The following is a 25,266-nucleotide window of genomic DNA, read 5'->3' as shown; positions in this document are numbered from 1 at the left end:
ATAATTGTTGCGAATTCACTATTTACATGTTTTCTTTAACCAGACTTTATTTTTTGCTAATTGATGCTTAGAATGAAAACACATTCTTTTGATACCTTTGAAAATTGAATTGTATATTGAAGAATTTATGTGAAAATAAATTCATTCAAACTATTATGTTTAATGGTATTGCAAACTTTTTTAACTGTAAAGAAATTTGTTAAAGTGTTAAATTACATTATTATTCACCTCTACAGGACTCAAAATCAGTTCGCTCTATCTGTAAATTTGTTATATCCAAATTCTCTATAAACGTAAACTTTTGCAAAAATTTCATAAGAATTTTACAGGGGACTCAAAAAAACTTCACCATATCAGAGAATTCGCTATATTCGTGTTCATGCTAAACAAGTTTTCTGTATTAATGAAGTGGCAATTATCAATAAAGCAAAAAGAACTTATTCAAAGTTTTGAAGAAACATGAATAAAAGTAATAGGCTTAAGTCATATAAAATACTGATCTCCTAGGAATGACCCTTTGTTCGACTTTCTCTTCACTGCTTTATGATATGAGAAGGAACCAAATGTAATGGTTTAATAGCCAACATATTAGACAATATGCAAAACATGTTTATAATACAGGGCTGGCGATGACTGAGCACTTTCGTCCAACCTCTTATTTATTAATCTTGACATGTTCACTAAGAACATGTAAAATGAGGAGGAGGAAAAATATTTTACAAATTGCTAAGAGAGGAATATGCTCATTGCATCTTAATAACATGAGTTGCAGTTTGTAAACAGGGCATAGTCTTCAACAGTTTTTAAAGACATTATAAAATCCATAAGAAGGTTGGGATTAACTGTTGCATTATCATAACCCCTTAGTACCCTAGCTAACACCAAACATAGGTAATCACAGATTACAAAGCTCACCGCGAGGAGGCATCGTCTTTATGAAGCATCATTTTTATGAGACCATCTTTATCAGGACAGTATCTCAAGATTAGCAGGGTAATTATTTGCCTGGAAATAATAACTCAGAAGTTGCATGTTTTGTCATGTTTTATTTATTTTAGATTCTCTTAAATGTATATTGTACAATAGTTCAATCTTACTATGTGTGCAAAGAAAAGAATTATCCTTGCCACTGCACTAAATGTTGGCTGAAGTTACAGAAGTTATCATGCAGGATGAAATTGCCTGAAAAACATGTATGATGATTCAATTATGAGAAAGGAAAATGACTCCTTTTTAATCATATGCTGTACTCTAGTATCCCCCAAAAATGAGAAAAATGAAAAACTTCAAGGCACTCCGCTCTGTTAGAAGGTAAAAAACATTTTTTAAGTTTGTGTACCTCCATAATGCATTCTCCTGCATGTATATTCTCTAATCATTTGGTAACTGTTCTTGGAAATATTCAATACACAGCCTGCAGCTCATGACAAAGTGGCACAGTTTTATCAATTGTCAGGTAAACACATGCGCAATTTCTAAGTAACAAATGACCAAATAAAAATCTGACAAAAAAACATGACTGACAAAATGAAATGAAAATATTGAGATCAACACAATGCTATGACATTCCCCTGCGTCCCCCTCTAAAGCCCCTGTTTCCCCTGTTCCCCCTTCCCCTCCCTCTTCCCCCTGGGTTGTGCTCATCAGGCCAGCCTCCTTGAGAACCACCACCACCTCCATTAAACCCACTGTTACGTGGTCCATTATTAAAGTCACTATCACCTGGTCCTTGGTTCCAATTTCTCTTGCGATTGAATGAGTCCTGTGGATTAAAATTCCCATCATTCCTGTTTCCACGAGCCCCTCCTCCCCCTCTGTCATTCCACCCTCCCCTTCCTCGTCCTCTTCCACCCCTACCGCCACCCATGTTTCCACCAAAGTTCTGATCATACATAGGTTCACTCTCCATGTTAAAGTTTCCGCTGCCTTGCTGTCCCCAGTTGTCTTGCATGTTACTGTCGTTTCTCCACTGAGGCCCAGGGCCATCATTCCAATGTTCATCCTGGTCACCCCTGTTTTGGAATCTTCCACCTCTTCCACCCCGGAAACTCTGTGGAGTTTTGTTGTCCTGTCGAAAGTCAACATCAGTGCGATAGTCGTTATCTCCTTGAAAATTCTCCTGTCCACCAAAGTTTTCTGGTTGATTTCTGTTTGGTCGCCACTGATTTCCCTGCATGTTGTTCATGCCTTGGAATGAATCTGGACCAAACTGTCCTCCTGATAAAAAGAATGATTTTTTTTAAATGCTTATGAATACATACAACATATTTTGATAATCAATTAAATTTTTTAGAATATCCGTACCTTGATTTCCTTGAAATCTTGGTGGATTATTCATTGGTCCAGGAGGACCCACATTTCTTTGGTCAGGACCTGGAAACGGCATGTTATTCATTCCTCCAAAATTGCCAGAGTTTATGTTTCCAAAATTTCCAGGTGGTGCATTCCTTCCACCAGGACCCATGTTACCTGGCATCATACCACCAGAATTCATGCTATCATTCCTGAATTTTGGACCCATGGTATTTGGAGGCATATTCATATTCCCTGGGGGAGCACTATTACCCATTCCATCTCTCTGTCGCATTGGTCCTTGGTTGAATTGGCCTCTCCCTTGATTTGGATCCCCTGGTGGCATGTTACCCTTCATCCCAGCCATGGGTCCTTGACCAAGGTTTGACCTGTTGTCAAAGTTAGTATTTGGGGTCATCACCTCCTCACCGTACTCCTCTTCCTGCCAATCTTCATCCTCCCTCCTGCAAGGCACGAAAATAAACATACTCTTAAGTATTTTGTAATTCTGTCATGCATTGTTATGTGGGCTGGTTAAGTTCCAATGAAAAATCTTTCTGTTACAATGTATTACACAATATTTTTCTACTTTTCATCACCCTCCCTTTCTTAAGTAAAATTGTTTAGATAAGTGTTATGCATTTGTATGTTTGAATTTTGAATCTTAAACTATTCTAAATCCATATATTTTCTTTTAAACTATTGATGCCCTGCCTTTTCTTATTTTAATTCTATTTTAACCAATACTGTGGAATCATTTAAGTTCATGGAGGCCAATTTTCATGGTTTGTGGGTTTTTTGCTTATTCATGGGATGTAATTTCGTGGATGCGTCCGTTATCAGTTTCAGTAAGAAAGATAACACTTTCTAAATTCCTTTTTGTCGAGGATGTAAATTCTTGGGGGAGAGCTACGCACAAATACCATGAAAATTGAGCCACCATGAATTCTAATGATTTCATAGTATATCTTTGATTGTCGTCAGTTATTTTAGGAAAAGAAATAAATCATTTTCTAGGGCTGAAATGTCATCAGAAAGTAAAGGAAACAAGTACTGTCATACATGACTTTACCTGTCTCGATCTTTTCCTCTCACATGTCTGTCCTTCCTGTTGTTGTTGTCTTTTTCCCAATCCTTATCTCGACGTCGTTTAGGGTCTTCTTTTTCTGCATTAGGTAACTTGTTGGTCATCCAAGCCCTTTCAAAGTCCCATGGGATGGGCTTAGCATAAGGGATCTTTTTGATGGGTATTTTTGGCTGCTCTTGTTGCTTGAAAAAGCTTTCATCAGCTGACCAGTCCAAACCAGGAATAGCTGGCAGATCATCCTCTTCTTCTTTTTCTGAAATTGTTAGAACTATAATTCAATCCACAGTAATTTACATGTACTTCCTCTTCACTTAATGAAGATTAAATTTCATTTTTAAATGCATTTGTGTGAAGGACAAACATTTGGCAAGAACAAGTGCATCACTGAAGAACATTTTCTGCAAAGTTTTAAAATTTAATTACTTGGTAAAATTATTTAGATACAGTGCGTCATTTTAATACCATGATGCTTTAATTTGATTATTTGTCACAAAGTCTTATTGCATTGGTTTTAATTTCACGGTTTAAAAATTGTACCTAAAATACGACTGAAGACTTCTACCATAAGTTAAAGAAAGAAAGGCATTCATAGTGACAATATTTGCAAAAATAATTCAATTTGAACCATAGTGTCAATTTCCAAATATTGAGTATCACAATAACATGTGTACACTTTCATGTACGTGTGATGTATAAGTTCACCTTCTTCTTTGCTGGCTAAAACTGGTCCACAGGGAATTTGACCCATTCCTGGAATCAGTGGGCCAGCTGTGGCATCAGGATCTAAAAAAGAGAGAATTCATGGAAATGTGTGTGAATGAGGGAATTATTATTGGATAGGGAACTTTCCTGGAAGAATTGCGATTTCCTGTTTAAATTTTGTTCACCTTGATATCATTTTACTGTATCATAAGAGTAAAGACTACTGGTAAATAATAGTTTGTACAAGTTACTGAGTCATTTGTCTGAAAGGAAAAAGAATTGTTCAAAAAGTACACTGTAAATATGAAGCATATCTGAAGTCCTCTTACCAAACTCAGCCAGTTCATGCTCAGAGCCTCCGGGTAATGTATTCAGATTATATCTGTCTCTCATTCTGTCCCCTGGTCTGTTCCGTGTCCAGAATTTTCTACAAACATATCAAATTGTACATGCAATGAAAACAAAACAAATCAAAGTGCTTATTGTCTATTTATTTCTAAGATATTGCTTTTCATGCACAATATATCAGTCGGCATATTGAAATTTTACATTGAGATGTCAATACTTACGTGGAGTGGTCATTTGATCCAGTTGCCAAAATATGGCCCATTGGATGCCAGGCAAGACTCCACACCATTCCTTCATGAGCCTCTTCCATTGATCCGACCTCTCTATCAAGGCTGTATAATAAAACACATACAGTTGAACAAGGATATTTCAAACATTGATACCTTAAATATCATGAATATGTCAAACTGAGCCTACAGTCAAAACCACTGCTTTTATTAGCCATATCCTTGCATATCAGGAAGTTTTTTCTTGGTATAATACAGCTAGACTGTAAAAATATGTTGTTCTAACATTGATCCCTACTCTGTAGATGATCAAGTAAATATATACTAACCCCATGTTCCAGAACATTACCGCTCCATCGGATCCACCACTCACAAATAAACCCTCATGTATGGGGTGCCAGGCTACAGCTGTAAACAAAGCATGCTGTGATCATCCAACCATTTACTTACAGTAAATCTACAAAATTACTTGTACACAAAAGACTGTATGTCCTTTTAACAACTTCATATAAACATGTCCATACAAGAAATAGATTTTGTTTTCTTCTGTAATTTGTCATAATATCGTTCAAATTTGTACACTTGTACATTTCTATAAAAGTGTATGCATACAAATAACTGTTGTGGAAATAACCACAACACTGTTCTTTTATTGGGAACTGAGGACATGCATATACATGTATTTCAATACAAGTCAAAAACTTTCATCAGTATGGTACAAAACCAAAGTACATAGAAATGAATTGAAATATTCTTATTTTGTTATCTTTATTTGGGCAATACTAAATATAAATGGGATGACTTCTATCTTCTGCATACACAATGAAAATGAGTATAAAATAGAATTTAATCAGAATGGCAAACATTATGATTTGCTTCTAAAAAAATAAATGTTGAGCTTCAAGCGTATTGATCTCATCCATGTCAACTTTATTAGGATATAACGGTAATTTAACCTACCTGTGGCTTCTTTTTTGTGGCCTTTAAATGTCTGAATTTCTTCTTTCATGTTACGGATATCAAACACTTTGAGCAGATGGTCTCTTGAAGCTGTCAGTAGCCAGTTTCCATTCTTGTTCCATTTCAGTTCCATGACGGTGGCTTTGTGAGCATGACTTAGAGGGTAAAATATCAAATATAAGCTACATTGCATTCCATTCCATTCTTATTCAGTGATACACTTCATGAGCTTTGATATTATCATTTGTACCGTATATCTAATTTTCACAGCTTAATTCTTTTAGTTTGGTATATTCTTATAGGTCAGATAATCATTTAAAGATTGGATATGAGAGAGAGAGAGAGAGAGAGAGAGAGAGAGAGAGAGAGAGAGAGAGAGAGAGTCTTTATTAAAAGATAATCTGTACCAATCTCAAAGTCATACATAGTCCATATTTTCAAGCAGGCAATGAAATCTTACTCTTCATATTGCCTTTTCATAATCATGAAATTTTTGTGCCATAATTGCAAAATTTATTAATTTTCATTTCTACATTTTCAATAATTATCTTTTCTGGGTATACATGTAGTACAGTGTAATAGTGACGTGTCCACCCAAAGTGATGGACACTACAGCATGTATTGTTGATACAGATTACAGCCAACAGAGCTCCTCTCTCTGTTTTTCGTTATCCATCAGAAAATTTGATAGCATGTTCCACTCATTTTTTAAAACATGCATGGATGTCAAGAACAGTGTCAGAGTGCATTACCATGTTACCAGCCATATATATAGACACTACGATAATTTTCCTTGAAAAATACACTTTGATACTTATGAGACCTTTAACTTGAATTAAACAATGATTTACATGTAAATCATCAGTTTAGGTGTTGTTTAGTTCAACAGAGAATCTAGCATAGAAAATCAGAACCAGAAACACAACAATATGAAATGATTACATTGTGGCCAGGCTTGTTCCCGATTTAGGATCCCATAATTTGATTGGTTGCTGGTTGTCTTTACTTCCGGACGCTAATAAACTTTTTTGTGGGTGCCAGTCCACACACTTAACATCAGATCCATGTCCTATATTTAGAAACGAGGAAATAAAACAAATAATCTGTCTCTCTTCTGATCACTATGAACTCCAAAATCCTTAGGTTATACATTATTAATGATACATACAGTACATTGCTAATGCTTTGTATTCTGAAATCCACGTACAATCTGTATCCAATTATACAGAGCATGAAGCTATCTGCTTTTATTGTACAGTTTATATATTTTATACAATTCATATACAATGTACTGGTACCCTGATGTTCCCATTTTTTTGGTCAAAATTATTAACACAGCCATGAAAGGTGGTAAAATAATTTCATCAATAAAAATTTTCTGTCATAAAAATCAATGTTAGAAGTAGAACTCTATCTAGGCTTGTATTGTGTCAGTTAGTGCAATGCCGACTAAATGCCCCACACCATATTCTGGTAATTATGAGTTTATACTTTGTACTTTGTAAAAAAGAATAAAAAGAAAGAGAATTGATACATACTTTTCACTACATGTACCTGGGTTTTTTCCTTGATAAATGTACTGATAGAAAAGTGATACACTAAAGTATCATTAACTGTAAATTTGAATAAATCATAATGGATGTTCCAGGGATGTTCTGAAAAAGGTAGTGAACAATTGCTTTTATGTAGAATAATAACCCTCCTCCATCATCCAATGTAAAGGTCTGCCGCAAAAATGTGTGGAATGTGTATGAAATAGATAAATACCCTCGTTTGCTCAACCGACCCTCTTTCTAATGAGAAAAATAAAGCTCTGGAACCCTCACTGGAAATTATGTTTCATATTCCTTTACAAAATTATCAAGATGAATGAAAATTAGAAAAATGAATTTTATACCGGGTTAGTTTAAATTTTGCCCTTCAATTTTAATTCATAACCATTTTAGAAAGTTATCATTAAAGCAAATTTTAAAGTGAGTATAGAAAAATGTCCCAATTTATATAAGGAATCTTATTTTTTCAGAAATAATCACAAAATGGGGAAAGCAAGAGTGCCTACATTTTATATTCTGGATACTCTCAAAAAATATCTGTTCACAGCACTCAATCCTTTATTACTGGTAGTAGATGCAAGCAAAATGCCTTCAGCCAGGTCACTTTTGCAATCAATGCATTCTATGATTAAAAATGTTCTAAGGCTAGCACATTTCACATGTAGCCTAGGTGGATGTCCACCAATATCCCAACATACCTCTAAGAATTTTTTCTTCGTGACATTTCATGAAGTCCCAAATTCGAACTGTTCCATCGTCAGAACAAGTGGCAAATTTACTATCCGATGGGCAAAAACTATATCAGAAAAACAAAGGAAACAAAACATCTCCATAGAAATTTATTAAGTATCAAGAGACAAACACAAATGTAAACAACAATTCCATGTCACCGGCCACCATCAGTCATTGTCACCATAATGAAGTTAAGGCCTTCAATGAAGGATGTTTTAATGCCTTTAATTATGAATGAATTAAAACAATCTGCCATTCTGAACCCCAACATGGACAGTTATGTGATAGTGATTGAAAGGATGATTTTTATTTTACGGTGCTCTTCCCTCTTTTCTTCATCTTGTAATTTTTTCTTATGCAAAAATATATAGTGTGAATTTTTTCTGAATTACATGTACAACAATGTAATGTTACAGAAAAATCATGCAAGATAGATGATCTGTAATCAATACTTGCAATGAATTACTGTAAAATAGAAGTGGTACACAAAAGTTAAAATACCTATAGAGAAAAATGTTCATGATTCTTTTTTTTCATGCATGGAAGGATGTGTACATGTATATCACATCAGACATTCCCCATGGGGAAATTTCTTCAAGAAATACTATTTATTCCTGTTGTAAAAGATTTCATTTATATATGTCATGGAGTGCTATGGTATTGCTTAAATTATATAAACAATTCAAAGTTAGTGGAGAATCCCGACTCCTCATAAGAAAAGGTCTTGGAACAAATGATAATATCATTGTATAAAGATGAATCTGTTTACATGAATGACAAGAAAATGGAAAGAACATAACAATGTATTCTCCATTTAATGGTGACAATGATTAGGTGTGCTTGATAACTTGGCAAAATGATTATCGGCATTAATATATTGAAAATGTGTCGGGCTAGTGCCTTTATTTATTTCATCTCAAAACTGAGCATTATGCAAATATTGCAAATCAAAAACAATTGTGGGCAAAACTGCCTTTATTGATATTAAACCCAACAGGGCATATTTGCCTTTATTAAAATTATATCAAAATGGGCAAGAAGCCTTTATTGAGAAAATCTTAAGTTAAATGAATTTCATTGCACAAATCCTTATTACACATGCCATATAAATGGGCTGAAGCCTTTATTGTTACCTATCACAGCCTAATTTATCACAATTTAGCACACCAATGTCAACCTCCTATCACAAAATAGGAAATTTTTCCTGTAACTTCACGGGAGTCTGCCTGATTTATCAAATAGAGAACAAGTAAAACATTCAGCAGGGCTGAAAGCCTAGAACATTGTATAATTAAAACCTCAAGATGGCAGAGCACACAAGTTACAGGAAAAATTCCCATTACCAGGCACTTAGACACTCCACAATGGGAAGATCCTGAGTGGTGAAGTTCACTGCTACAGCGAAGAGCTGTAGCACGACTCGGGACATAACCACATAAAAACAAGTGAACTGAATTGCCATGGATCCTAGAACTGAGTAAATCCATGTGAAGATGGTGATACCTTATCCCTCGGATTGGTTCCTTATGCCCTTGGTACATTTTGACGTTGTTCATGTTGGACTGCCAATACTTAATGTAGCCAAAATGGTCAGCTGTCACCATCCAATTGTCATTGTGGCTCCACTGCATGGCTCTACATGACGTATCGTGAGCCTGAAAGTACACAATCAGAAACCTAATGACCAGATTGTTATCTTTTTCTTACGACATGTAAACACACACATGGCATGTCTCAAAATCCTTAAAAGCCATTCAAAATTCAAATTAAGTAATTGAAAAATATTCAATTAAGTATTTGAAAATCAATAATTTATACATAACAAACATTGGTTGTTCAAAAATAATGTGCATTCATTGCAAAGAGACTGACAAATAATTAGAAATCCATTTTAAAAAAGGTCGGCTGCTCTTTTGTGTCGGTCATTTGTTACCTACAGATTTACATAAATTTTTAAGCTGTCTTCTTTACACGCATACGTAAAAAGAACTATATATATACTATGGGTCTCATATGGCCCCCATAATTTGCAATTTTTAAAAGTGTTTCAGATACATGTACATTAAATTGTTGTTTTTTAAAGACGAGTTGATATATGTTTTTCATCCATTTATTTGATTTATTTGCACTCACTGGCAGTATACGGCGTCAGAAGTGACCCTATTTTTGTTATTTTTTTATTGTTTCTTTTTTTTAATGGAAAATAGATAGCGACGCTTTCAACAAGAGCAAAGTTTTTGTCACTTATAACAGTGTGGGCATTTAAATCAAAATGAAAATTACGAAAAAACTTTACAAGTATATCTGTACAAAGGAAGCAAAGTATTACAGTAAATTAATAATGTTCATTAAAGGGGGCCATATTTAATAGTCCTTTGTTAAAATTTTTCTCCAAAATATATAATATTTCTATAGCAGTGCTATATGTGTATATAGATGTATCAGTAAATACCTGGAGAATAGTTTCAAAATTGAAAGTCAGACCATTCCAAAGAGTGAATTCTCCACTAGAAGCACCAGTTACCAATCTTCTGCCTTCAGGCGTCCACTGTATAATCACAGATAAAATACATGTATGTTATAATATTAACTCTTAGTTCAGTCATTCCATTTTTAAGGCATTATATATAAAACTTAAAATTCTATCCTTTTATATAATTACACTGTATCCACAGTTCTGAAATTGCGAAATCTCATCTTTATCTTTAAGATTGCAAAAAACAAGGTGCTAATTGCAGCACATAAAAGCTGTTGACATACACTTGCAGTATACTGTATATACTTACAGCCAGACAAAAAATCGGACATCTAAATTTATTGGTAGATGCTCTAATAAATTTTGTGGTTACACAATTCATTGAGTTATTTATCATGGCAATAGGTGGTGGGATCTGAAAAGACATTTTTCATGAAATACAGAGGTTCTTGTTTTGAATAGTCAAAATGAAACAAAAATAAAACAAACATAAATTAATACTACTTGTCATGATTTTTTCCTCTTGAATTCAAAGACAAAGTTCATATACCATGAGGTAAGGTAAACTGAATTAAAGAAAATATAAAGATTCAAATGTAGAGGTTCTTTTTATTTTTTGTTTGTGAATTGTTAGTTTGACTTACATCAATTTGGTATAAGGAGTCTGGCTGGATGGCTCTCATATCTCTGTAATCTCTCTGCCAAACTCTGTTCTGTAAAAAGTATTTGTACATGTATCATCTATCTTCATTAATTAAGGAAACAACGGATTGAAAAATAAGATGTGTTGATCTTTTTAATTAAGTACATGTTTTGAATATACACTATACAGAGAGCATAATTTTATCACAAGATAAATTTTTGGGTCAATTTCTGGTATAACGAGCTCAAACATGTGACAATGTCCTAGTGAAGTTTTTAACAATTTTGTACACTAAGCTTTATAAAGATGTACCTCTAAATACTGAACAACAGCAGAGTTGTAGTCGACTGTTTTTCTATGAACTGCTTTTCGCATTCGTTTCCCATCAAACATGACAGGCCCTGTTGAGGTATCCCCATCCTGAGCTCCGCCTTTAGCGTCTGAGGGTGGACCTCTTCTCTGAAATGTCCGAGCATTTGGCCTCTGGAATGTTTGAAACCCTTGGGGTGGCTGCATAGGTTGCATTGGAATGGTAAGCACTCCTCCAGAGTCATCCATTTTCTTTTCTAAACAAGTAATTAAAAAGTAAAATTTTCATTCTAATATTAAAATACATATAATACATATGGAGTATGAGCAGTTTATATTTCTCTTTCCCTATTAATGTTGCATTTCCATCATAACAGGATTTGCTGTACTACTGCTAAATGCTTTAAATAAATTTTTGTTTTCAGCATTTCTCAATTTCAACTTTAAATATTACATGTAATGGTGTATGTGTACATGCATTTCTTAATCTACAATCTGTGATCTGCATTGTTTCATACTGGTTAAAGAGCTAGTTTTATGTTAAACAAACATCAATATTGCAAAAACTTTTTCGGGTAATTTCTCCTTGCAATTGTAAACCATCCCCCCTTCATTAGTACAACATACTACATTGGCATTATCATTCATTACATTAATATTTTACTAGCAAAATAAGTTTGTTCACATATCACTTTTGAGCACACTGCTCTGACATCCCCTCTCCACTAAGGCAAAACCCAGTAAAAGCAATAATTCTGTCGAAATGGCTTCAAACTTCAAAATAATCTTAATCTTAATGTGTTGCCAGCAAATTGGTGTTGCTTTTGCATAATGAACGATAACATGAATTGATGATTAATTCTTTCTGAAATGTCCAGTCATTGAAGAGCTAGAATTTTCTTAAGATAACTTGACAACATACGTTTTTGGTTGTTGGGTTTTTCACGTGTCCATATCAAACGTGTGTCTAGCAGACACTTATACAGAGACGTGGACAAGATCGGAAGAACTATAAATATCTATGTCGGGTATCATGAAAATTCAAAACCATCATAACAGTACTGCAGTAAAGTATTCTGGCAAATGTCGTTATATCAAAATACTCCCCCAAAACCCAAATTCTTACTAAAATACGCAACCAATGAACTAAAAAAGTAAGCTGAGGTTAAAAGAATCAATTCTGGTAAAAACTAAAGCGTTACTTTGTTCACCTTCTCGTCGAACAAAGTAAGAGCACACGTTTCAGAGTGCCGACCTTTTGTCACATACTCAATTGTTTTCTATTTGAAATCCGGAAGTTATCCGTCTTTGGTTTTGTCTTTTATGTGCATGTCAATAAATTAGAAACTAACATGGCTGCCTCCATTGTATTCAACATGGTGTCAGAATAAATCTACAAAATTCGCCCATCATTAGAGGCCATCGGCAGAAAAATACAATCTTAAAAATTGTTAACATACCGCTGCCACCTTTTAAAGACGAAAAATGGAAGGAATAGCAGGAGCTAGCCCGAAGATGGACTGGAATGCACCCGACCTAGTTACACAGTGGAAGTCATTCAAACAACATTGCCAGTTTTGGTTTGCAGGCCCCCTTATAAAAGCATCGGAAGCCCAGAAATGCAACTACGTGATGATCTGGATAGGAGACAAAGGTAGGGACATTTACTCTACATGGGATCTCTCGGAGGAAGATAGCAAGAAACTAGACGTACTGTATACGAACTTTGAGAAACACGTCAAACCCAAATCAAACAAAATCTATTCCCGATACAAGTTTCTAAGCAGGGTTCAAAAAGATTCGGACACTTTTGAGGAGTATTTGACAGAACTTAAGTTATTAGTGAAAGACTGTGAATACAAAGATGCGGATGACATGATAAGAGACGCCATTGTGTTTGGAACTAAAGACCACAAAGTCAGGGCTAAGTGTATCGACGAGGGTTCAGATTTGACACTTGAGAAGGCAATTAATTTTGCAAGAACTCAGGAAATATCAAAGGCACAGTTGAAAACAATGAATGGTGAAGATAATTCAATAAATGCTGTAGCTACCAAGCAAAAACAAACCCCTTCTCAGTATGGTCACGGAAACTCTGGAAAATTCAACAGGGGAACATCTGAAAAATCAAAATATCCATGCCGAAACTGTGGTGGCGTACACGAACCGAGACAATGTCCTGCCTATGGAAAACTCTGCACAAAATGTAACAAAAAGCATCACTTTCCCTCAGTATGTTTGTCATCAACTACATACAAGGAATTCAAGCCTATGAAACCGAAGCCACATAAACTCCACACACTCCACGTGGATGACAACACCAACTCTGAAAGTGAATCAGAACTATTTATCGATACCATAGAAGAAGTAAACTCTCTGACTATGGATGAATGGAAAGAGACAATCCTTGTGAACAATGTACCTGTAAAATTTCAGTTGGACACAGGTGCTAAGTGCAATGTTATGTCTTTGGCAACATTGAAAGCCACATGCAGTGAACCTAAAATCCGGAGAAAAGATGTCCCACTGAAGTCATATTCTGGACATCTCATTAAACCTATGGGCATCACCTCCCTTACATGCCGCCACAGAGATCAAGACTATCAGGTTGACTTTTATATAGTCAGAGAGGATGTACAAGCTATTCTTGGAGCAAAAACTTGTCAAGAAATGAAGATGGTGCAACGCATTTACAGCTTAACTCCTAGTGCATTACCGGAAGACATAGTAAATAGCAACATGTATGAAAATTTGTTCAAAGGCCTTGGATGCTTGCCTGGCATGCACACTATAGGTGTAGACAAAACAGTCACTCCAGTAGTACATCCACCAAGAAAGATACCTATTGCAATCAAGGACAAAGTCAAGACAGAATTGGATCGAATGACCGAGATGGGAGTTATTGTGAAACAGGAAGAACCTACGGAATGGGTTAACTCGATGGTCACAGTCATTAAACCGAATGGCAAAATTAGAATTTGTATTGACCCAAGAGACTTAAATAAAGCAATTTGTCGTGAACACTATCCTCTTAAAACAGTGGAGGAAGTTATTTCACAGATGCCAAATGCCAAAATATTCACCAAACTGGATGCCACTAGTGGATTCTGGCAACTTAGACTGGATGAGGAAAGCTCAAAATTATGCACGTTTAACACTCCATTTGGACGATTTAGATTTACACGCTTACCTTTCGGCATCAAATCGGCTCCAGAAGTGTTCCAGAAAGTGATCTCGCAAATGGTCTTGGATATCGAGGGAGCAGAAGCTATTATTGATGACATCCTGGTGTGGGGATCCAATCAGGAAGAACATGACGCAAGATTGAAGAGAGTGTTAGAGAGAGCAATGGAGTACAATCTCAAACTCAGTGCAGAAAAATGTGAATTTAGAAAATCGGAAGTCACATATGTTGGCCATAGACTCACAAGCAAAGGAGTCAAACCTGATCCAGAAAAAATCAGAGCTGTATGCAACATGGTAAAACCGACATGCTTGAAAGATCTACAAACATTTATGGGATTCATCCAATATCTCAGCAAATTCATGCCTCACTTGTCTACAGTCAGTGCACCCCTAAGAAAACTGCTGGAGAAGAACACAGCATGGCACTGGGATGAAGAGAAGGAAACAAGCTTCCTTAAACTCAAGGATATGGCTACAAATGCACCTATTCTTCAGTATTATGACCCGAGCAAACCTCTTACACTTAGTGTTGATGCTAGCTCAAAAGGACTAGGCGCAGTACTTATCCAAAATCAGAGACCAGTTGCTTACGCATCAAGAGCACTTACGCCAACTCAACAGAGGTACTCTCAAATTGAGAAAGAGACCCTAGCAATTGTGTATGGTTGCAACAAATTTCATGAATATGTTTATGGACGTGAAGTACTCATAGAGACTGACCACAAACCATTGCAGTCAATTTTCCAAAAATCTCTTCACAAAACACCTCCAAGACTTCAACGACTCCTACTTGCACTAGAAAAATATGACCTTGAAGTCAAGTACAAACCTGGTAAGGAGATGTTCTTAGCAGACCATCTGAGCAGATCATACCTACCTGAAACCAAAGAAATACTAGTTCCTGATATCAATGTCAATGAGATCCATCTCATTTCTCATTTACCAATTTCACAAGAGATGTACGAAAAGTTCCAGAAAGAAACTGCAAATGATGAACACCTACAGGAACTACAAGACGCCATATTGGATGGATGGCCTGAAGAAAAAAGCAATGTTTCCTATAACTTGCGACCTTATTGGACCTTCAGAGATGAGCTATCTGTCATGGACGGACTTCTCTACAAGTCAAGCAAACTCATTGTACCCAGAGCACTACAGAACTCAATGCTGGACAAGATTCATGAATCGCATCTTGGGATAGTCAAGTGCAAAGCACGTGCCCGTGAAGTTCTCTTTTGGATTGGCATGTCAACAGATGTCGAGAACCGAGTTAGGTCATGTGGACTATGTGCACAACATCAAAACATCAATGCAAAGGAACCAATGCTAATGCCAGAGATACCAGATCGGCCCTGGTCGAAACTAGCTGCAGACCTATTTGAACACGAGAAACACCATTACCTGCTAGTCGTTGATTACTTTTCCAAATGGCCCGAAGTAATAAAACTAGAAAACCTGTCAAGCAAAACAACTGTCAACTGCTTAAAAGAGCTGCTTTCAAAATACGGACTCATCGATGAAATGATTACCGACAATGGACCCCAGTTTTCCTCTGCGGATTTCAAAGACTTTTCGTCTGAGTTCGAATTTAAACATGTAACCAGCAGTCCACACTACGCTCAATCAAATGGCCAGGCAGAACGAACTGTACAAACAGTCAAAAGGCTCATCATGAAATCTAAAGACCTGTTCAAGGCACTCTTGGACTACCGAAACACACCGCTAGACATCGGATTATCACCAGCACAACTTTTTCTCAACCGCCGACTTAAAACATCACTTCCAACCTCTGCGCCCTTGCTAAAACCTCTTGGATTAGATGCCAAAGAAATCGCAGCCAAATTAAAATCTCGCCAACTGAATAATAAAATCCAATTTGACAAACATGCAGGACCTGGATTGGAACCGCTTAAGGCAGGAGACGCAGTATTTCTGTACACAGAGGGAAAATGGAAACCTGGTCAAGTCATTGAACAGCATGCATCACCTAGATCCTACGTTGTTCAGTCGTCAGATGGAAGGAAATTGCGTAGGAACCGAAGACACCTTCGCGCAACCAACTACCGTGCTGAGAATGCACCGCGAAATGATGGCATGCGAAATTGTGTGAATCCTGAAGATTTGCGTGATAGCATTCAGTTACAGGACCGTTTGGACCACAGTAATGAAAAAGATGCAAACATCACTGCTGAACCAAACAACGCACCTGTTCCAGTTCAACCCCAAACCACGCGCTCAGGCAGGACCGTCAGACCACCAGCAAAATTCAGTGACTATATTGAATGACTCATTGTGTTGCGTTAAATAGCTATTACATTGAAAAAATTAACAAAAACAATTAAAAAACTGTAATTTAGAGTTTAGAAATTATGTATTTTGTTTTTGCATGAAAATCTAGTCTTGCGTAATCTCTAGTCAATTTTTCATTACAAATGCATAATATTTTGCTTTTGATGGAAAGAGAGGGATGTCACATACTCAATTGTTTTCTATTTGAAATCCGGAAGTTATCCGTCTTTGGTTTTGTCTTTTATGTGCATGTCAATAAATTAGAAACTAACATGGCTGCCTCCATTGTATTCAACACTTTTAGTATGGCTTACCAATAAAGATCTCAGTTTAAATATGATTTCATCATTTCAGAAACTTCCAATGAAACATCTTTTATTCGAGTAATAGTCGATTAAAGCCTAAGGCAATGTCTTTACACATGGGTTTACATTTTAATTTGAAGCAACAAAATAGCCACAAAATGGCGCTTGTCGTAACGGAAGCGATCCTTATCGACCTCTAATTGTTGAAATGATCGACGGACGAATTGTGAGTTTCCGTAACCATTTTTTTTTTACAGATACCAGAGACATATAAATGTTATTTATGTCTCTGCAGATATTGTGAATTTTTAATACCTAAATAGTTAAAGAATCGTACAGAACTGAGCTTAGAACAAAAAAAAAAATTACCGAGAGCAAACATAAAGTGTCCTTTTTTTTCTTTTTTATTATTCTGAGAGCGCGGGGGAGGGGGGGGGGGTTGGGTTGGGGGGGGGGGGGGTTGGTTGGGGGGGGGTGGGGGGGGGGCTTTAGGAATTATTTACTCTTTATAGATCTTACACTGAGTAGCGGCATTTGGAGAAGAAGACACACTTTTTATGCAAATGTATAGAAATTATATAGAGAAGAAATCAAAAATCAAAATAAGAAGTTGAAGCCCCCATCCCCCGCCCCCATTTGTATAATTTTTTTAATATAAACTTTTGGGGGTAAATAGATTTAAACCCCCTTCCCTGCGCTTTGGAAAACGACGCTAACATACCTGATCACAGACGCCTACATTAACACATGATTAAGAACAAGCTTTTATAATGATATGATTTCATGTTCGATAATGATAATTATCTCGTATAAATCATAAAAGAAATATTTGAAATTATCTTAAAAAAAAGAAGTATTTTTAACATCAGGCGCCTGTGCTTTTTGTGACATATCATTAGTTTAAAAAATGATTGGTAGAAATAAATAATATTATTCTTGAAGGGTAGGGTATATTTATGACAATGATGAAAACTGGTGACTCTGTATGCATGACTGCATTGGACCTCCCATCACAGTGGCATCGGAAGCAAATTGAAAGCGGGGGGATGAGGGCTAGACTGATCCTAAAAAAAAAAAACAACTATTTCCCCAAATCATGAAAATTCTAATCCGTGGGGGGGGGGGGGGGGGGTAAACCTATAGTTCCAAAAAAAATTCTTACCTACCAAAGAAGATGGGGGTATAAGATAGAGCAAACGCCCATTCGGTTTAGTCGTGAAATACAATTTTGAATTTATTTTTTTCCAATTCAATTTTTTCAAATTGAATTTTAATACAAGTTTGCAAAAGTACAATATCTAACTATATTCAATTTTTAGTATTTTAACAAAAGGTAAGATTTAAAAAATATTGCCTTATGTTTTGGTGGTATCGAACCCACAACATAAAAAGCCTTTAGGTATAATGAGACCTAATGTCTGGTACTTTAACCACAGAGCCATTTCAGCACAACACTGAGCTATTTCAATGCTACATGCGACTTTGGCCACGAATTTACGGACTTGTATTACTTTTTTAAAACTTTCAATTGTTGGGATACAAAATGATATTTTTAACGTATAGTGGGTCATCTCTCAATTTTTTTATTAATTGAAATTGGTTTAATTTCCATTATACCTTATTTTGACAATGAGAAAAATATGGAGCACAGACCCACTCTATAAAAGAAAAGGCATTGAAGTTCTAAAAAATGGCACAATTTGTAGGTTTTGATACATATACGCCAGTTTGAATTAACATATCTTGAGTATTGAACATATTTAAAGATTACAAATCGATGATATGTTAAATATATATTGTTTTGAATGATCTTTTGAACATTTTTCAGATTAGTTGATATTTTTATTTTTCAGTACCTTGTCCGTTTTTGTTTGGGCATTTTACACGCCTTATCCACCATCTTCATTCTTTTTCCCAAATTCTGAAATTTGGGGGCAAGTATATCTATGACTCTATCTTCTCATTAATCCCATCTTTTCAAGGTAAATTTATGAACAATGATCTTTGCTGCGAGAAAAAGTGGGGGGGGGGGGCTGAACCCTCTATGATGCTAAGTGCCTAATGGTAAGGTCCAACTTTGCAAAAAAGTGGGGGGCGGGGGGGGGGTACACCCCCCCCCCCCAGCCCCCCCCCCCCCCCCCCGGTTCCGACGCCTATGCATCACCTCCCAAACAGAAAATTGACTCGGAAAAGATCTGCACTTTTCATTCATTCATGTAATACGCAATGCGGGCAGGTACATGTATCTTATCATTGTAACTTTTATGTAAAGAAAGGATCACAGTAAAAAAATAACCTAAATTGATAAACACTACCCATCCAGAGAAATTGGGTATTCTATGTGCAAAATTTTTGGGAAAAAATTACCAAGGTCAACAGCTGGTGTTTTTGCATAAACAATCAAAATTCAAAATCCAAGTAATATCCACATCTCTGTGTGTAAAACTAATCTGTAAAACAAAAACTTTCTAGTTTGAAAACCGTGTAGGAGCATCTTGCTAGCCAAGTGTTTTTGGTCCACTCCGCTTCCCACAGGGAGGAGGAGTGACCAGGAGGGACCGGAAGGAGAGGTGCGGATTAGAAACCCTTGACTTGAGATGATTTTGTAGGAGTTAATCATACAATAGGGGTACTCTTTTGGCAGCCGCCCGACCACCATCTCATAAACCGCATTTTTCCTTTGGAAAAGCTGGTTAAAAATCACAACATTGCATGTTGTACAGATCTTCGCTAGCGTAGATCGACACAATTTCTACCCAAACCAGGAACGTACCATAAAGGGAAGGACGGTGGTTCAGACCCCCCCCCCCCCCAACATTTCTAGAAAATTGAATCTTAAAGCAGCTGCAACCCCATCCCCACTTTTGGGGGAGCATGTAAAATATTTAGGGGAAATAACAAAACTGACATAAAAATAGAAGGATTAGAGTCCTAGATAATACACCCCATTGGGATTAGGATGCTGAGGATTGATAAATTAATTTTTGACACGAGAAATATTGTATGTAAAGTTATCAATTCTTATAATTTAAAATATATGATAAAATTAGTACTGTGAATTTTAGAGAGAGTAATATGAAACGTTAGGCACAGTGGCGTCGGAAGCAAATTGAACGTGGGGAGGGGGGGGGGGGTCTAACCTGAACATCAGAAATCTTGACAAGCAAAAAAAAAAAAGGGCTAATTCCCGAAATAATGAAAATCCTACTCAGTGGAAGGGGGGGGGGGGCTAGTTTATACCTATATAACTCCAAAAAAAAAAAATCCATCTTCCCAAGTCAAGGGTTAATTTCTGATCCCTCTACATTTATGTAGAGCGGTGCGGATCTGAAACACTTGACTTGGGAAGATGATAAAATTTTACCTACAAAGAAAAACAATTTTCCCAAATCATGAAATTCCTAATTAATTAAATTCCTAATCCCGGGGGAGGGGGGGGGGGGCTAGTATCTTTTGACAATTTTCATTATCACTATTAATTTTAGGTAAGTTTAGGAACAATTATGTTTGCTGTGAGAAAAAGTAGGGGGAGGGGGGGGGGGGGGGCGCTGGCCCCCTCCACGATGCTATGTGCCTGATGGTTAGATCTAACTTTGCAAAAAAAGTGGGGGGGGGGCTCTGAGCGCCCCCCTCCCATTTCCGACGCCTATGAGGCATGACCCCCCCCCCCCCCCCCCCCCCAAAAAAAACCAACTTTATAAAGCTTTGCGCGGGACTGAAGGTCATGAATCAGAATTGCATCAACCACAGGCACCTGAATTTTTATCAATCAGTCGCTTAATAAGTCATTTATCGAAAAATTCTACCCCTACTATATTTATATATAGTAGGGGTAGAATTTTTCGATATATGACTTATTAAGCGACTGATTGATAAAAATTCAGGTGCCTGTGCATCAACAGTCATTGATAAGATTTTTTAAACGCATGTATATGTACATGTACCATCCTTAAGCGACGAACAGTGAGGCAGGAGTCCACATATAGCTCTCTCCTACCCGCGGCCTGACAAGGGGCAGATGATCATACAATTTGGCCGGGCTCTGCGACAACAATTTTTTCGCAGAAGTCTTAATATATGAAACTTATGGAAGGGAATTACCGCCAAAATTATATGTATCTTGCTTTTATTCTTATTATGCTTACTTCTTTATTCTTCATTACATTTACACTTGCATGTCACTTTATTGTTTTCATCTATTCATGCTTATCCAATTTTACTTTGATTCTCTTTGATCCTTCATTGTTTGCTTAATTCTATGTTGCAACTAATCTCAGCGAGATTCGTCGAGACTGAAATTTTTTTGACGGACGTCTCTTCCGAATCTCAGACCAGTGCCACACAAAGTGATTCGGGAAAATTTGCCCCAACTTTGGCCGGTTGTTATGTTAGAAATACGCTGAATTAAATCTTCTGCTCGCTTCAACTTTTTACTTTGAACATCCCTTTAACTCCCTATCAACATAAAATGTTAGGTTCCTACCGTTAAAAGATTTATATCCCACAAAATATGAACTTGTTTATTTTTCAATTCATTTCCACACTCATTCACATCTCCAATGCTGAAGAGTTCCAGTCAAGGTCACAAATAGCCTGTTTCAAAATATGTCGTATTCGTAGTTTTACATAGAAAACTATAATGGGCAAATAGAAACTTTATAAAAGCATTTGGATGTCAAGTTTTTTGCCAAAAAAATAAAATATGGAATTTATAATAAATTAAAAGGAAATATCTGGTATTTATAACTAATCCTTTTAATTTCATAATGTAATATTCATAAAATGATAAGGTTGAAACCTTTGAGTAAGAAATATTCTGAAACAGGCTATTTGTGACCTTGACTGGAACTCTTCAGCATTGGAGATGTGAATGAGTGTGGAAATGAATTGAAAAATAAACAAGTTCATATTTTGTGGGATATAAATCTTTTAACGGTAGGAACCTAACATTTTATGTTGATAGGGAGTTAAAGGGATGTTCAAAGTAAAAAGTTGAAGCGAACAGAAGATTTAATTCAGCGTATTTCTAACATAACAACCGGCCGAAGTTGGGGCAAATTTTCCCGAATCACTTTGTGTGGCACTGGTCTGAGATTCGGAAGAGACGTCCGTCAAAAAAATTTCAGTCTCGACGAATCTCGCTGAGATTATGTTGCAACATTCTCTTCTTATTCGTGTAAATTCTTTCTTCTATCTCTGTTACAAACGTGAATTCAAACACGCAAACCATAAAGCACTTTCAATAAAGACGAATACAAGTTGCATGAATTTAATGCTGCATTATGCCGCCAGGCGGCAGTATGCGCGCTACAATTGCTGCTCCCCGAAAAAAACCAAACGTAGCTAGCTAAATGTGGGATGTTTCGCACCATGACATTTCGCTCCAAGATCAAGAAATGGAGGGGAGGTTAATGTATTAAGGGATAATTTATAATTTTGTTTGCCGGGGATGGGTGGGGGGGGGGGGGGGGGTAGGTCGAGTTCTATTTTCAGTAGGTTAAATTTACTATGTGAATTTAAAAAAGTTAAAATTTTCAAGGGTGGTGGGGTGACTGGACCCCCCCTCTTAAAATAAAATAAAATTCTAAGTCTGCGCATCAGTTATTTATATGAGACGATATAATCTTACAGTTCTCATAATTAGCACCCGTATCATAATTATCATCATCGCAAGCTTGATATGGAAGTCGGTCAATTCAACTATTCATTTAATCAAGACGACATGTATGAGGTTTATGTCTCTAAGTTACATGTATCATAGCTTAAACACCTTCAAATCTAAACATGGACATTCAGTTACATGTACATGATTTATATTAAAATAAAGAAACCTACAATAAGCATGGCTGTGAGTGATACATACACATTTTTATCACTTCAAAAATCTGTGTAAATAAGAAAACATACATTATTAATGTTTTGTATTTTGGAAGAAAAAAATATTTTATTTAGAACTTTATATAAGAATTGTTATTAAGATTTGATTTAGATTTTAAACCAAAACGTATAAACAGTCATATCGATATCACATACCGTATTTTAATCTTTTTGCTTGGTTTGTTTTCGTTTACTCAATTATTAATTCACTGATAACTTAGATTCGTTAATTTTACCGCGTTTACTTCTGCGACTCCACCGTTCTGTGCCGAATCGCAAGAATATAAAATCGCGTGCACCAAACGTAGTTTTCATATCACAAGTTCAAAACTTTTAGAAAAATAAGTGGGATTTTAATTTAATCAGGGATACACAGTACTGTAGCCTAACGAAAGGTACATAGTGATTCATGCAAGTGATAATTTTCACACGTACTAGAGTACAAGAAAAGCTACTTCAAAGTATTTCGTACCCCAGTCCTTTTATTGTTTTTCAAAAACATCTTTAAATTTGGTTTAAATTTATTCTTATTTCATCTACATGTTCCACGGGTACCTGTGGACAGAACCGTGCATCATCCCACCTCTTTTCACCTCAAATGAAAATAAAGTCCTGCATGTCGACAAGTACTTATGACATTTAAAAATTAAGCGTTCCTGCAAATAATTTGCAAATAATTTGTTACTGCATATACTGTAAATTCCTAATTAAACGCGAGGAATTAATATCAGCGTAAAATCGCGAGAAGCTCTTCTCGCGATTTTTAAAATCTCGCTTTTAATATTCCGACACATGTAAACTACATGAAACTATGATAAAATTTCGGCATTCGCGATTTCATGTTCTCGCGATTTGATGGAGAATCGTTGAATCGCGGACTTAAGTACTCGCGTAAAATAAGGAATCTACAGTATATACGGTACATCATTGCACCGCGGATCTAGAATGAGATCAGATCCACCCCCCAATGGAAAATTCACACTTATTTAATCAACCAATAAAAAAATTAATACAAAATTATCTCTCAGACCCCCCCCCCCCCCCTGATTTTTTAAGAACCGCGCGGAGGCATTTTACATGTACACAAAAAAATCCGTATCTTTTTAAGTCTGCGTATATCGTGGCTTGCTATAAGTTAATTATATTAACATGTATTTCATATTCCTATACTAAGCCCTTAATTTGAGATGTTTTCACGCATTTATTAAATTTATGCCATTTGTTAGTTTCGTTTTAATAAATCTTCGGGAGCAGCAATTGTAGCGCACACACTGTCGCCTGGCGTCATAATGCAGCATCAAATTCATGCAACTTGTATTCGTCTTTATTGAAAGTGCTTTATGGTTTGCGTGTTTGAATTCACGTTTGTAACAGAGATAGAAGAAAGAATTTACACGAATAAGAAGAGAATGTTGCAACATAGAATTAAGCAAACAATGAAGGATCAAAGAGAATCAAAGTGAAATTAAATAAGCATGAATATGAAAACAATAAAGTGACATGCAACGAAGTGTAAATGTAATGAAGAATAAAGAAGTAAGCATAATAAGAATAAAAGCAAGATACATAGAATTTTGGCGGTAATTCCCTTCCATAGAAACTGAATACGCGTTATTACTGTTTTCTGTCATTTTAAAATGTATTTTATGAATTTTTTTTGCCAGCTATTATAAATTTTGTTTTCCTGGATTAATTCTTTCGGTCAGTAAAGTAAAAGTGCACGGGCAATGTACGTTGTCTTTGTCAACACTGGTCAAAGATCAAAAGCAAATGTCAGTCATTTACAATCGTTGATTTGAAATTCACCTCTTGTTAAATCAAGTTGAATTTCGATGCTTGTGATTTAATAAATTTGACTGAAACCCTAGCTCAAGTATCAAGTAAGAATTAAAATATATTTTGTAAACCGCTAAAAAAAATTCCGAAAGCCCTTCGCGCTCATTTTTGTTGCTAAAAATAGTTTTTCGCAAATAAAAACGGAACTTTAAGGAATAGACTCCAAGTCACAATATTTATATTAAATTTCATTGTTTTATTTTCATTCGTGAAAATTTTGAGAGAATCGAGCATTAAATCAGGAAATTGACGAGTTTACCCACGAGAGATTCGTGCAAATAAGCAAAAAAGTCATTTCTTAAGCTTAAAATATGAGCTTTATATTGCTTTTCCGTGAACATAGTGTCCAAATTGAAAGTCGATTGTAAACTGCAGAGAAAATCTACACAATTTATGTTCATAAGGTTACCGTATGCGGTACATTAATTCAGGATACATTATTTT

At 35.9% G+C, this 25,266-nt stretch overlaps 2 protein-coding genes across 2 annotated transcripts; one reads left to right on the top strand and one right to left on the bottom strand.

Moving 5' to 3' along the window:
* Nucleotides 1-1,026: 1,026 nt before the first annotated feature.
* On the bottom strand, nt 1,027-17,295 carry LOC128190478 (pre-mRNA 3' end processing protein WDR33-like). The gene is made up of 16 exons (XM_052862552.1): nt 17,119-17,295; nt 11,333-11,586; nt 11,022-11,090; nt 10,688-10,792; nt 10,354-10,449; nt 9,405-9,556; nt 7,868-7,965; nt 6,559-6,685; nt 5,617-5,771; nt 4,986-5,064; nt 4,651-4,761; nt 4,411-4,508; nt 4,082-4,162; nt 3,365-3,632; nt 2,305-2,756; nt 1,027-2,217 (listed from the first exon to the last, which is right to left on the bottom strand). The coding sequence occupies exons 2-16, from the start codon at nt 11,576-11,578 to the stop codon at nt 1,559-1,561; spliced, it is 2,796 nt and encodes a 931-aa protein (XP_052718512.1). The 5' UTR covers nt 11,579-11,586; nt 17,119-17,295; the 3' UTR covers nt 1,027-1,558.
* On the top strand, nt 12,815-16,801 carry LOC128186745 (uncharacterized protein K02A2.6-like). Its single transcript, XM_052856622.1, has one exon. The coding sequence runs from the start codon at nt 12,815-12,817 to the stop codon at nt 16,799-16,801; it is 3,987 nt and encodes a 1,328-aa protein (XP_052712582.1).
* Nucleotides 17,296-25,266: the final 7,971 nt, after the last annotated feature.

The sequence above is a fragment of the Crassostrea angulata genome, chromosome 6 (assembly GCF_025612915.1).
Source record: "Crassostrea angulata isolate pt1a10 chromosome 6, ASM2561291v2, whole genome shotgun sequence".
Classification (NCBI taxonomy): Eukaryota; Metazoa; Mollusca; class Bivalvia; order Ostreida; family Ostreidae; genus Magallana; species Magallana angulata.
The sequence above is the reverse complement of the archived record's forward strand: the minus strand, read 5'-3'. Positions and strand labels throughout refer to the sequence as shown.

Bases quoted from the DNA above. Each gene is read 5' to 3' on its own strand.
- LOC128190478 (XM_052862552.1), bottom strand. From the start codon at position 11,578: ATGGATGACTCTGGAGGAGTGCTTACCATTCCAATGCAACCTATGCAG. The intron at 10,793-11,021 runs GTAAGTCAAACT...ATGTCTTTTCAG, and splicing joins ACTCCTTATACCAAATTGAT to ATCCCACCACCTATTGCCAT. The intron at 2,218-2,304 runs GTACGGATATTC...TCTTTTTATCAG, and splicing joins AAGATTTCAAGGAAATCAAG to GAGGACAGTTTGGTCCAGAT.
- LOC128186745 (XM_052856622.1), top strand. From the start codon at position 12,815: ATGGAAGGAATAGCAGGAGCTAGCCCGAAGATGGACTGGAATGCACCC.